The sequence below is a fragment of the Equus asinus genome, chromosome 4 (assembly GCF_041296235.1).
Source record: "Equus asinus isolate D_3611 breed Donkey chromosome 4, EquAss-T2T_v2, whole genome shotgun sequence".
Taxonomy (NCBI): Eukaryota; Metazoa; Chordata; class Mammalia; order Perissodactyla; family Equidae; genus Equus; species Equus asinus.
This window is the reverse complement of record NC_091793.1, coordinates 113,497,864-113,512,411: the sequence shown is the minus strand read 5'-3', so window position 1 is coordinate 113,512,411 and position 14,548 is coordinate 113,497,864. Positions and strand designations below refer to the sequence as shown.

Sequence of the window (14,548 nt, the reverse complement as noted above, 5' to 3'; positions counted from 1 at the left end):
TACATAAATGGAAGAGTAGTAAAAATGGCAGTCTTAGCTATGAATTTCACTATTTGCAGTAGCTGCTTTGGCAGATATTTATGTTGGAATCAAATCATCACACTTTGTGATTTCCACTCTCTTGTTTTACTGTTTTCTGCAGGAGGAAATCATATATATAAGAAATTATCTCACGTAAATGTAATTTGATACAAATCAGTGGGTTCTTTGTTCCATCTCCCTTTTCTTTTAACTTATTTCTTGAATGCATTTTCAGCCAATATTTGCTCAGAAATCTTAAAGTGTTACTGATAATACTCATGATTTTTTTCTTTTATTCTTTAATGTTTGGGGTTTAGATTCATTGCTTCTCTAGTCTACCAATATTTTTTCATCTGAGTTAAGCTAGAATGTCTTTGCTTTCCTATACATAACAGTCTATAGGTATCTTAGCGTGTAAATCCTCGCTTCTTTGGAGATTCCTTTCTTAGGGATAAAGGAATCAAATGCACTAAGACCTTTACGAGCTGGAATGATTGGTGAATAATTACTATTAACTATAGTTTTTTAAGTGTATTCATTCTCTTTGCTAACACTGTAAGTATCAAATGGTTTTGAACAGAAGTTGGCCCTTTTTGATGATTCAGTTGTAAGCAGTCACTAAGTATCACCTTTAACATCCGTGGCCCTAACTGAGGTCACAGAGGGCAGAAGGTGGATCATCTGACAAAACCCTCACAGATGCAGATGTGCTCTACACTGCTCCTTGTCCCTCCTCAGGCCGTGGCACTCAGAAAATGCCAGTGGATTTGTACAGCACATAGCTGAGGCTGCTTACAGCTGGAGGGGACTGGGTGGAAAATTCCACTGGAGACATTGTTTTCAAAAGTAAATCACAGAATATTGTTTGATTTATCACCATTTCTAAAACAAAGAGGAAATCAAGCCCTGAAAGAAATTTCAACTGCTTGTCAGTTCCACTCAGCCAAGGTTTTTTTTAATGTAACCATACCATGCCTCCTCAGTCCTAACTATGGCTTATACGTTGGTGCCTTCACAGGAAGCAATTTCCTCATCTGTGTGTTTTCCTTCTGGCCACTTTGTCGCTCCTCTCTTTCAGGTCCATACATTCAGAGGGCCACACTGGTGTGAATACTGTGCCAATTTCATGTGGGGTCTCATTGCTCAGGGAGTGAAATGTGCAGGTAAGAGCTCTCCCCTCTTTGCTTTATTGGGTAAGTTATGCAGTTATAAGGAGTAAGTTATAAGGAGATTTGCTGTTAAACACATACAACGGGCTGGGTCACAGTTTGCCCTTAACACACATGCGTAGGCTAGATTCTCACGCAGCCACTTTGGAAATCAATATTTTTCTGCCCTCAACCTTCGTGTACATAATGGGCAGTAGACTCAGGCTCTGGTACTATTCCATTAAAAAGAGAGAAGTTGGCTTGTTTAAAAAGTCTGATAAAGGAGATAAAAGAAAAAGCAGTTATATTTAACTCTTGCCTTTGATGTTACAGGAACTAAATTTATAAAAATGTTTTTTTAAACAGCAGTGTACAAGGACCTATGATTGTTGCCTTGGAAACTGAATTTTAAGGATAACTTGTTAAGCTAGATTGTCCTTACTAAATTTTTGTGAAATCAAATTGAAGCTTTAAAGATCTGTGAATTTATCTTCAAAGATGGTTACCAAATTCTGAAAAACCATTTAGTCACTAATATTTTGTTTGTGACATTTTGAAATCTTGAATATCCAAATCCTTCTTATAAAATATGACCACAGAATTTTTAGATTTAAATTTAGAAACTTTTCAGATTTACATATAGAGAAATATCAACTCAGGTCTTTATTGAAATGCTTTATGAAATAAGTAGTCATTCACGTCACGTGAAATTCATTTGTATAGAACAACTATACTGAGTACTGGCCATTTATTCAAACAACTCTAAAATTCTGGCATAGGCTTAAAAATAATCATTTAAATTTTAAATGTATAGTGTTTGGTCATAGAAATTTCTTTCTGCTATTTAAATTGTAAAATTAAAAAATACCCTCTTACATGTTTAAGAGTAAAGTATTTCAAAATGGTAACTGTAATTACCATTCTGTCAAATTTATCACTGTAGAGATCCACATTTCTTTTGTGGCGTGATTTTTAATGGCATATTTTTGTTGTCCATTATGTGTAGAAACTTCTAGGGTCTGAATTTTCTTGTTTCTAAATTGCCTCCTCTTTGAATAGCAAGGTGCAGTATGCACTGCCTGTGAACGCTCCAAGTCACCCTTCTTTCAGTTATCATTCCCTTAGCATCACTGCAGCATGTTAAGTTCCAGGCGTACGTCACCAGCCAAATCCATTCAAAGACCTCTCTGCCACAGGGAGGGATAAGAAGTCCCCCACGTGTCCACTTTGAAGCATACAGAGGTTCAAGGAGAGCCTCAGCTCAGATCCAGTCTGACTCCTCCATCGTCCTATAGGGATGACAGCCCCATTTGCAAGTCTCTGCCCAAAGAGTAAATGTGGACCATGTGATTGTTCTGGCTGGTGGCTACCCAGAGTCAGGATGAGGAACTGTCATTAGGAAGGCTGTGGTCCAGCCTCTGAACTGGAGGGGAACACAGAGGAACATAAAGTGGTGTTGTTAAGACCATCTACGTTGTTGTGGTTTTTCAAAGGCAAATGGAGTTCTCCTTCCAAACACAGATCTCCTGCTCAAGGCCTGGTGGTCTCAGTAAGCCTGGTTTGCCCTTATGACACAGCCTTGACCAGCTGAGACTCTGCAACAGTTTCTTAAACACTTTATGACTGTCACTAACTTAAAAGCTTTTCTATTATTCTTGTTTTGAAAGAGTGAAGGCCATCTACATAAGAATTCTGAGTCAGCTGTTAGCAGAGAACTGGTACAATATGTATGAATAATCTTTGGCGATATGCTACAATCCCAAATCATGTTGGAAAGAAATGTGTTGGAATATTTATGATAATCATATGAAGGAAAAGGAGAAAGAAAATGATTCACCCCATCCCACAGCCACCCGCATTAATAACCTCCACCTCTTGTTGTGAGTAAAGGACAGGAATTGAAAGAAAAGCCTTGAGGAGATTTTTCGTTTTATATCTTGTCCTTAAAAGCATTATATTCTATGTGATTTGAACTATATTGATGTATAATATAAGAATAAGTCAGCCCACTTTTTAAAATGTGGAAGGTTGGGATTTGCATTAGTTCTGTTTTCTATGATAATTAATTATATTTGGATGGACAGTGGGATTCTTAGATCTGAAGTGGCACATCCTGACCACTGAGCCACCCCCTTTGTCTAAAACAGAATGCAAATAATTAGGAATTTAAAGAGAGAGAGAGAACTAACTGTGGTAGACTGAACATTGGCTCCCCAAAGATGTCCACTTTTTAATCCCTGGAAACTTGTGAATCTGTTACCTTTCATGGCAAAAGGGACTCTGTGATTAAATCAAGGATTTTGAGGGGCCAGCCTGGTGGCCAAGTGGTTAAGTTCACACGTTCCGCTTCAGCGGCCCAGGGTTTCGCTGGTACGAATCCTGGGCGCGGACATGGCACTGCTCATCAAGCCATACTGAGGCGGCATCCCACATGCCACAACTAGAAGGACCCACAACTAAAAGTACACAACTATGTACCAGGGGGCTTTGGGGAGAAAAAGGAAAAATAAAATCTTAAAAAAAGAAAAAGATCAAGGATTTTGAGATGGGGAGATTACTCCTGATTGTCAGAGTCAGCCCAGCGAAATCACAGTCTCAAGGGTCCTTATAAGAGGGAGGCAGGAGAGGCAATCAGAGAAGAGATGTAAGGACAGAAGCAGAGGTCAGGGAAGAGAAAAGATACTGTGCTGCTGGCTTTGAAAATGGAGGAAGCAGGGCATGGGCCAAGGAGTGCGGACAGCCTCTAGAAGCTAGAAAAGGCAAGGAAGGGAACAGATTCTCTCCTGGAACCTCCAGAAGGAACACAGGCCTGCGTACACCTTGGTTTCAGCCCAGTGAAACTGATTTTCCTCAAGAGCTGTAAGATGATAAACTCTTACTGGGTTTTTTTACGGTTCTTTTTGCTGGGGAAGATTCGCCCTGAGCTAACATCTGTTGCAATCTTCTCTTTTTGTATGTGAGCTGCCACCACAGCATGGCCACTGACAAGTGGCGTAGGTCCATGACCGGGACCCGAACCTGGGCCACTGCAGTGGGGTGCACCAAACTTAACCACTAGACCACCGAGGCTGGCCCAAACTCTTGTTTTAAGCCAGTAAGTTTGTGGCAATTTGTTACAGCAGCAATAGAAAACTAATGCACTAGCCACTAAACATTAAACAAAAATGGCAGGCTTACTGCCTGTCAGAAAAGAGATGTGTTTATCTGCTTTTGATTGCGAAGACAGCTTGCTTTGTTCTGGTTTCTTTTTTCAAAATCCTCCAAAGCAGAAGAAAGCTTGTCAAGAATTTTTAAAGGAGTGTTTGCCGAAAGCGGCAATTTTGTATCCCACCACCCCCCCCCCATCTTTTTTTTTTTCCCCCACATTATGTAAAGTGTTGGGTGGTGTTCCAATTGCCAGGCTGGCACAGTTGCTATAGGAATCAGACTGAATCCAGCTAATAACAGGCAAGCTGTCCCTTCAGGACCGAAAGCTCTAGGCTTGCTTCTGAGCACTCCACAGCCAGCGAGGACAATGGAGGGAGCCCCAGGGGCCGTCAGGAGAACACCAGTCGTTACAGGCGTGATCTTCCCAGAACCCACAACACAAGGGTCCATGGTCGGCTCATCTGCCGACGTCTCCCTTACTCTAGCCGTCCTTAAAGTGGGTAGAAGATGTTGCAAGGGAGCATCTAACTGCAGCCTGGGACTGGTGCTCCTCTGACTAAAATATTTATGAGCCAAGTGGGTAGCCTTTAAAACGGAAGTTCAAAGGATCATCGTTGTTCGGATAGAATAGTTCTCCAAACCATTTTTCCTTTCTTTGTGAAATGTCAGCTTATAGGTTAAAGTAATCTTATTATATAATCATTGAGATTACCAAACATTCTTCCCATCAAAAAGACCGTTATTCCACCAGCATTCCTGAATTGTTTTCATTTTAGCCTTACTAGAATATTCTAGGAAATTACGCCAGATAATAATTGTTGTCAATCAGACATATCAACTTAGTATTGCTTGTTTATTCAAATGACTTCATTTTTCCAGTGTATCATTATCATTGCTGCCGGCCGCCAAAAGGAAATGGCAGCAGTCTTTTCCTGATAATAAAATGTATTTATTGCTTCAAGTATATGCATACTTAACACTTTGAAGAAAAGAAGGAGAAATAATGTCTTTTATTTTAATTACTGCTTTGATTGTACCTAGAAAGTTACGTTTGTCATCGTGAGCCAGTAAGAAATTGGTTAGACTCGCTTAACACTCTCATGTAGCGTCTTTTAATCAAAAGCAGAATTTTCATAAATATCCCAAAGAAAAGGTATTGTTCTTAATTTAGTTTATGAAAGTAATGACTTCTGACGCATGTTAGAAATGGGCTATTCTCACTTTTCCTGGGCGGGGGTTAGGAGGGGGGACCACTAAGAGATATATTTAAAAATAAAACTTTTATTTGCTATTATTTAAAATATGAACCCTCATAGAAAAGAATAATAATGATCTTTCCTTTCCAAATACACGTAAACATTATCCCTTAATCCTGTCACTAGAATATAAATATCAGCTATTTATTTCAAAAAATACGTTTCTGTGCTTTCTAGATATAAAGCATATATGTTTTTTAGAGAAATGAAGCTGCAGAAAATCTGAGCCTAGCCTAAAGTTAGTAGTCTAAGCAATAGAAATATTTTATTAATAAAAGACAAAGTAAAATGTGATTTGAATTTTTCATTCCTTCTTTCATATATTTATTCCATGCTTATTAACTTGAGGAATTGGGAGGGGGAAATGTGGTTTAATAGTAACATAAAAATAACCTACCAAACCAAGAGACACAACAAATGAAATGATCTTTTATGGCCTTTTTTTTTTTTTTTTCTTCATTTATAGTGTAGAGCTTCTCTGGGAGAAATGGAACTATATAGGAGTTATATGACTTTAATAAATAAGTATGAAAACCAAATAAAGTCTTAATGGCAAACTGAAATATTGATATACTGCTAGTCCCTGAAGCAGCAATTTTGAGAGCAAGCTCAGGGCTGGTATATTGCACTGTGAACTTAAGGGTATAAAGATGCTTTATTTTAATGACTTTGCCCTATCCTCTGGTCTTCTGAAGGACATTATATCCCATCCTGCCAAAAATTTGGCCTTTGAAATTTATTCCTAAAATTGAGGATATTATCCCATAGTTTCATCTTATTCAAATGGAAGAAAGAATATTAGTTTAGAAAACATTTCCCTCTTCCTTAAATACCTAAATCTGAGCTCAGCCATTACTTTATCCAGTTTTCACTGAGTCACAAATAAACTTAGGAGCTTGCTGATGTTAACAGTGGAAGTTGAGGGCCAGCCCCGGGACCCAGTGGTTAAGTTCAGTGCACTCCGCTTCAGCAGCCCGGGTTCAGTTCCCGGGCGCAGACTACACTACTTGGTGGTGGCCATGCTGTGCCAGAGACCCACATACAAAATAGAGGAAGATTGGTAACAGGTGTTGGCTCAGGGCAAATCTTCCTCAGCAAAAAAAAAAGAAAAAAGAAAAAAGAAAAAAGAGGGGAGAGATGACTCCAGATATTCAAAGGAAAAATGTTAATGTTAATATCAGACATTAGTGCCATTCAGATGTTTTGATATTATGTGGATGCATCAAAATTTTACTATTTTGCTTTCTACTGGATTTCTGTTTAGAGTTTATACGTAAGGAAAGAATACAACAGAACAAAAATATAATGGGTAGGTTTTATCACTGCTAGTCGAAAGTTCTGCCAGATCATTTATATATAGCTATCTATAGCACACTCATTTGGGTAAAATATAGCAAGGTCTTTTAAACTCAAGTATATGCAAGTAATAGTAGAATACACATTATTGAATAGGATGTTGAAAACAGCAAATTCATCTTCACCAGTGAAAACAGTAACTCAGAGTACATGGTGTACTCAATGGGGAGAGCGCAGGCTGGAAACCAGGAAGCTCAGGTTTAAATCTCAGTTCTGCTGCTTTCTGGCTGAGTAACTCCAACAAGTCGTTAGGCTGTCTGAGCCTCCTTGTCTGAGCCTGTGAAATGAAGACATCGGGATGGGTCATTACCAACATCCCTTCCCACTGGACCTGTGACCTCTGTGTACACAAAGTATGAGGCACATTAACATTATTGTTATATAATGAAGCTTTGCTGACTTTTATACTTTTAAAATACAGTTTAAGAGTTCTTCCAGTTCTAGATGAATAAATATGTTTTGTTTTATTCTCTCCAATAATTGTAACAAAAAATCCTGGACAAAATATATACGTCAACTATCAGAAGATTCTGAAAGTTGGAGAAAAGAAGGAAGGCTTGACTCGGGACCTCAGGACTCAAGGAACATCAGCGAGTTGCCTGATGGTGTTTTGGTTTTTGTGGGTTTTTTTAACCTACTATGTGTTCAGCTGAGGCGCTAGAGAAGCCCGTAACCTAAAAATGCCAATAGGCACAGACAAAAAATAGTCCCAAGAAAAGCCTGCTCTTCCTAGCCAAAGCACTGGGCAAACGGCAGCCTGGCCAGACAGAAATCTTTTAGCCATAGCTACCATTCTCCAGTGAACACCATGAAAAGACCACGTTACTACCCTCCCCAGTGGACGCTGCAGCAGCAGTGTGTGGGTAAAGCCCTGTTTTCCACCCACCCTGCGTTAACAAGGGTGCGCTTCTCTCCTGTGAGTCTGAGTAGAGCCCTCTCCTCCATCAACATCTTGCAATAAGAAAGTGACACCCCTCCTTGGCTCTGCCTGTGCGCGGGGCCCTGACTCTCATCCCCAAGCCATCGTAGAAGCAGCCCCACTCTGCCCAATTGCCGTCTTCATCCCTGACCAGCAGGAATGACGCAGCTGAGACTGGTCAGGACTCTCTCTTCTGTACCCCCCCTGTGGTTCCGTGCAGCACAGCACTCCTCCTCAGCCAGGTCTGTGGGCAAACCCTGCCTTCCATCCCCACCCTGCGGTAACTAAGAGGCGGCCTCTCCCTCCCCAGACTGTAGAGGAGAGTCCTGCCTTCGTGTAACACGCAAGTAGGGTAGGCAAAATAGCACTACAATGGCACCACAAAGGCTTTGTAAACTAGACTGACATTTGAACCACAGCCTACAAAAGTGAGCCAGGATGTGCATGCTAAATCTAAACAGGTCAACTGCCTGCTGAAATTGAAGATTTCATGGAACTGGACCCACTGCCTTATACCAAGTACAAAATATAAATTCAAAATAGATTAAAGACTTGAACATAAGACCTGAAACTGTAAAACTCCTAGAATAAAAACATAGGCAGTCAGCTCTTTGACATGGGTCTTAGCAATATTTTTTTGGGCCAGTCACCTCAGGCAAGGGCAACAAAAGCGAAAATAAACAAATGAGACTACATCAAACTAAAAAGCAAAGGAAACCATCCACAAAACAAAAAGGCAACCTACTGAATGGGAGAAGATATTTGCAAATCATACACTCAATAAGGGGTTAATATCAGAAAAACAACCCAATTTAAAAAAATGGTCAGAGGACTTGAATAGACATTTTTCCAAGGACTTAGACATGGCAAGCAGGCTCGTGAAAAGATGCTCAACATCACTAATCATCAGGGAAATACAAATCAAAACACAGTGAGATACCACATCACACCTGTCAGAATGGCTGTCATCAAAAAGACAAAAAATAACAATCGTTGACAAGGATGTGGAGAAAAAGGAACCCTTGCACACTGTTGGTGGAAATGTAAATTGGTGCAGCAACTATGGAAAACAATATGGAGGTTCCTCAAAAAATTTAAAATAGAACTCCCATACAATCCAGCAGTTCCACTTCTGGGTATTTATGCAAAGGAAATGAAAATACTAATTTGAAGAGATATATGCACCCCTATGTTCATTGCAGCATTATTTACAGTAGCCAAGATATGGAAGCAGCCGACGTGTCCATCAATAGATGAATGGATAAAGAAGATAATGGTGTATGTATATACAATGGAATATTATTAAGCCATAAAAAAAGAATGAAAGCTTGCCATTTGTGACAACATGGAGGGACCTAGAGAGTATTATGCTAATCAAGGGAAATAAGTCAAAGAAGGACAAATACTATATGATATCACTTATGTGTGGAATCTACAAAACAAAACAAAACAGAAACAGACTCATAGATACGGGAAACAAACTGATGGTTACCAGAGTGGGGACAGGTTGGGGAGGCGGGTGAAATAAGGGAATTAAGAGAAACAAACTTCCAGTTATAAAATTCGTAAATCATGGGGATATAATATACTGCAGAGGGAATATAGTCAATAATATTGTAGTAACTTTGTATAATGACGTGATAACTAGACTTACCATGATGATCATTTCATGATGTATATAAATATGGAATCACTGTGATGTACACCTGAAACTAATAGGATATTGTATGTTGTTTATACTTCAGTTTTTATAATGAAACTATAAATAATAAAATTGAAGATTTTAATAGGAACCAGAGTCTTATAACATTCAAAATATCCAAGATACAGTTCACAATTACACTTCATACCATTGAACCAGGAAAATCTCAACTCAAATGAAAAAAGACCATCAGCAGACATCAATATTGAGATGACACAGATGTTGGAATTTTCAGACAAGGAAAGCAGATATCATAAAAATACTCCAGCATGCGATTATAAACACTCTTGAAACAAATGAAAGAAAGATAATAAAAGAAAACTAAATAGAAATTTTTATAACTGGAAAATTTATTAAGAAATAAACTCACTGGATGGGTTCAGTAATAGACTAGAGATGATAGAGGAAGGAATCAGTGAACCTGAAGATCAATCCGAAATTTTCTAATTCAAATCAGAGAGAGAAAATAGATTTTAAAAAGTGAGCTGAGCCTCAGAGACCTGGGGGACAATAACAAAAGATACAACATTTGTGTTGTTGGAATCTCATAAGAGGATAAAGAGGCTGAAACAGATGTTTGAAAAATTAGTGACTAAAAACTCCCCAGATTTGGCGAAAGCAGTCAGAGAAAAATGATGCATTACTTACTTGCTGATACTTTTATGTACATGAGATGTGTTAAGAACACTTTAGATGCAGAAGCTCTATAACCCCAGTCATGCAAGTCCTTTTCAGCACATAGCATTCACACCTGACAACCAGGGACTGGCCTGGAGTTCACCTTAGCTTCTGACTGTAAGCTGATCATGACAACGCCGTATAACGAACCCTGGGGCACTCCATCGGAAAGGCTTCTCCAAATGTTATTTCATTCTTCTACATAATAAACAGAGTCATGGTAAACACTTATAGTTTACTACATGTAAGCATTTTATATATATTAACATTAATGCTTTGCACGAACCTAATAATAGAACCTAACAGTAAATCTAATAATAATAGATAAATACTATTGTTATTCCCATTTTACGTAACTGAGGCACAGAGAGTTTTAAGTCACTCACTCAAAATCACACAGCTATGTAACCCTAAATTATAGAAGGTATGCAACACGTTAAAATGCTCAGAGGAAATAAGGTCTTTAAAGTGGACGTTTTGCCATTGATTTACCTTATGATTGAATCAGAAATCTTATGTAGGGGCGGGCCCTCTGGCCAAGTGGTTAAGTTCGCACGCTCTGCTTCGGCGGCGCAGGGTTTCGCCGGTTCGGATCCTGGGTGCGACATGGCACAGCTCCTCAAGCCACACTGAGGCGGCGTCCCACATGCCACAGCTAGAAGGACCTGCAACTAAAAATACACAACTATGTACCGGGGGCTTTGGGGAGAAAAAGGAAAAATAAAATCTTAAAAAAAAGAAATCTTATGTATTATCTAATATAGATATAAAGAGGAATTTGGAGTTTGGGTTATATCGTCATTTGGACGTTTTTTAACTATACAGAATGGTGTTGGGTCTTTTTTTCAGATAATATAGATTGAGCTCTTTGTTCTGCAAGCCTCTAATGTATTCAAAGAAGAAGCTGTTATTCTTTAGTGATAGTGGTGTTTAGGCACTGTTAGCACTGGCCCTGCCATCTCGAGTGCTGTTCACTTACACACACGCATGCAAAGACTCAGCTTTCCTCTACACCTAGCCTGTCTTTGCACATGGGAGGTGCTCGGCACGCATGAATTCCTCCCTTCGAGTCACCACAGGCCTTAAGTTCCTATTTCAAGTTGGCAGTGTCTACATGTTTAATGAAAGAATGATTCCATTTACAGGTTTTGGCTAATTGTCCTTGTCTCTGTTCATTGTTACTACCATATATATAGCTAGATGCAGCTTTACCAAAAGTCATAATAATGATGTTGATCACCAGTATTTGTCTAACCTTTTGTAATATGCAAAGCACCTTGAATGCATTGGCTCATTAATTCTCATAACAATTCTGTGAGGTAAACGCTGTGCTCCTCTTTCTGCCAAAACAGCGAGCAAAACTGAAGCTTGCCCAAGGACCACAGACAGTGGTCATGTTTTTTATGATTTTCAAATTGATTTCATTAAGACCTGGCTATAAACTGCGTATAACCCACTGGGGTCAGATTTATAAGAAGTCAGCATCAAGTTTCCATGAACTTAAAGACAAATGGGTTATGTCTTAAAAAGCCTAAAGGTGACATTTATTTTACTTAAATTATTCAGCTATGGCTTATCACTCTTCAGTCTAATTTAGCAAAATATTTGTATTCCTCTCTATCCCTTCTAAAATTGCATCGTGTTCTTGTTGAAAATAAAATGTCTCAAAATATTAACTAGAAAGTGTTTGGGTTCTGGCATCTTAGAAGTTATAACCCAGTAAAATTACAAAGCAAAGGAATAACTTCAGTAGTGGAATATGGTATGAGAGTTAAAATCGTGGCCTCCAAAATCCTCTGTAGGCTTGAATCCCACCTCTGCTACATACTGAGCACACGGCCTTGGGTAAATTACTCACGCTCTACGTGCTTGTATTCAGATTTATAAAGTGAGAAGGTAATGGTACCTGTTTCATAGAGTTTTGTGAGCTTAAATGAAATAATAAATGTAAAGCACTTGGAATAGTGCTTGGCATTAGTAAGCTAGTAATAATAGCAGTAGCAAATAATAACTGTGGCTGTTTTTAGCTCCTAGATGACTTATATATTCATTCTTTCATATATATGCAGAAAGGATTATGAATAGATATAAATATGAGCAGCAGCATCTTAAGTGGACCTGGGGTATTCTCTTTTGGAAGTCCAATTTCACCTCATATCAAATGTTATTAAAACGCAATTATATCCCACATTAAGTGTAATTTTTATGTAACTTTCAAGAAACGGATAAATTTTTAATTGGCTACTGGTATAATACTACGTTTTGTAGACATTTAATTAAACACTTATTAATTTGGGTTGGGTTGGTATTCTCCTGAGACCGCAGAGCAAGTAAATGATGAAGCATGAGCTGGACTTCTGGTCTTCTGACTTATAACCAAAATTTTCCAAGAGAAAAGATGGGAAGAATGTTTCCTGACTCTGCAGGAACTGCTGGAAGCTAGTCTTTTAAACCTAATTCAGGCTGGAGTGTCTTGCCAAAATAAACACTTCAGAATGCTCAGAACTGAAAATAATAATGAATTTTTCCTGTCTTTATCTTTTTAGATTGTGGTTTGAATGTTCATAAGCAGTGTTCCAAGATGGTCCCAAATGACTGTAAGCCAGACTTGAAACATGTCAAGAAGGTGTACAGTTGTGACCTCACAACGCTCGTGAAAGCCCACATCACGAAGCGGCCGATGGTGGTGGACATGTGCATCAGGGAGATTGAGTCTAGAGGTGAGCGTCTCCAGGGTGGTGCAGAGCGTCGTAATTCACCGTGAATGCGGGTCCTAATGCCTCTGGGTGTCTTGCTGCGCAACCTGGTTATCTTCTTCTGGAAGTTTAGGGGGAGTGATTTCAGATGGCAAATGATCTGGAAGTCTGAAATGAATTAATTCAACAAATAATTAAACAGCTTGATTTCAAGGTACATTTAACAAGTGAGAGGAAATATGCTTAAAAATATATTTATGGTGATGCTTCCAGTCTATAAAAGTTGACATGTAGGTACCAATGCATTTTTCAGTTTTTATATTTTTCTTGGGTCCGAGAAGCAAAGATGTAAATGCTTTATTAAAACTATCCTAGGCCAAAAACCAGAGCTGCACCCTAATTATTCTTACCCACTTGGGAAAAACTGCTACAGGCCTATGGATGTAGTTTATCTTAGTCTTCTGTTATGTAAAAGAATTTATGGTGTAATTGGGGTGATGAATTATTTCCCTTAAGACTTAACATATTTGATCTAATTAGACATAATGATGAGCCAGATTATAAATATTCAGGTGACAGTAGGTCGGAGTTAAAGAACTGTGAGTGAAATGGTTTTGTTTTAGAAAAGTGTGAAGAGGTTTCTAAACATATATATTTCATCATTCTTTCTGACACGTTACTTCTGCAGCCTGAAGCATAGGAAGAAGTTAAAATGTGAAGAAAAGGCGTAATTCCAAAGAAACTAACTAGCGCCCTTGCTTTATTTTACAGGTCTTAATTCTGAAGGACTGTACCGAGTGTCAGGATTTAGTGACCTAATTGAAGACGTCAAGATGGCTTTCGACAGAGGTATGTTCTTCAGCGTGTTCGTTAACTTAGGACAATAATAGTCTTTGGCGAAAAGGCACAATTTATTATGTTAGTCTGTGCATTATTTTTCTAAATCATTGATAGTTATTATACCAAATAAAAGACTCAGCTTATAATTTACTATTTATTATTTTTTTAGTTGTAAATATTAAATATTAAATTTCAGGGTGAGAAAGAAGCATAAAATCTAACTATATTACCAATATTTAAGCATCCAAGGCTGGTCTGTGTTCACCAAAATATATACTGAGCAATTAAATTTACCAAAAACTATAGAGAAAAGGGGGAGTGGGATCTAAGTCATTACAGATCTCAGATTTCCCAGGTTTGAGTTAGCCCACCTAACTCTGCCTGTCCTCCATGCTTCCTGGACATCCTTGTCACCATCTTTGACTGAGCTGAGACCTAAGTCCTGGCTCATGTGTCGCAGACACAAAGCTGAGGGCTTTCTGGGATAGGACCTGCCACACTGTGGGAGGAGGGGCTCAACCAAAGAAGAGCTCAGTGGGGATAATTTTGTCTTAACTAGCATTTAAATTAAGATTTGGTCTTGTGGTTCTCTCATTTGTCTTTGCTTTAAGTACTGGAGTAAGGTGGTACCAAAGAAGAGTTGTAAGCCTGGATACAGAAAGTGAAACAGAATAAGAGTTGTGATGTTTTAAAGAACCTCTTTCCTTTGCAAATATATATGTCTAGTTCCATTACACTCCTCTCCATCACAAGCCTCTTACAGCCAAGAGAGGCAGAAGACAAAA

At 38.7% G+C, this 14,548-nt stretch overlaps 1 protein-coding gene across 3 annotated transcripts in view; it reads left to right on the top strand.

Annotated features, from left to right (window-relative positions):
* Positions 1-14,548, top strand: part of CHN1 (chimerin 1) — a 182,808-nt gene that overhangs the window by 156,143 nt on the left and 12,117 nt on the right. For all 3 annotated transcript variants that reach the window (XM_070508138.1, XM_044768685.2, XM_014851652.3), the window contains 3 exons: positions 1,100-1,184; positions 12,774-12,947; positions 13,695-13,772. In XM_070508138.1, coding sequence (XP_070364239.1) covers positions 1,100-1,184; positions 12,774-12,947; positions 13,695-13,772 — 337 coding nt within the window. The remainder of the gene's footprint in view (positions 1-1,099; positions 1,185-12,773; positions 12,948-13,694; positions 13,773-14,548) is intronic.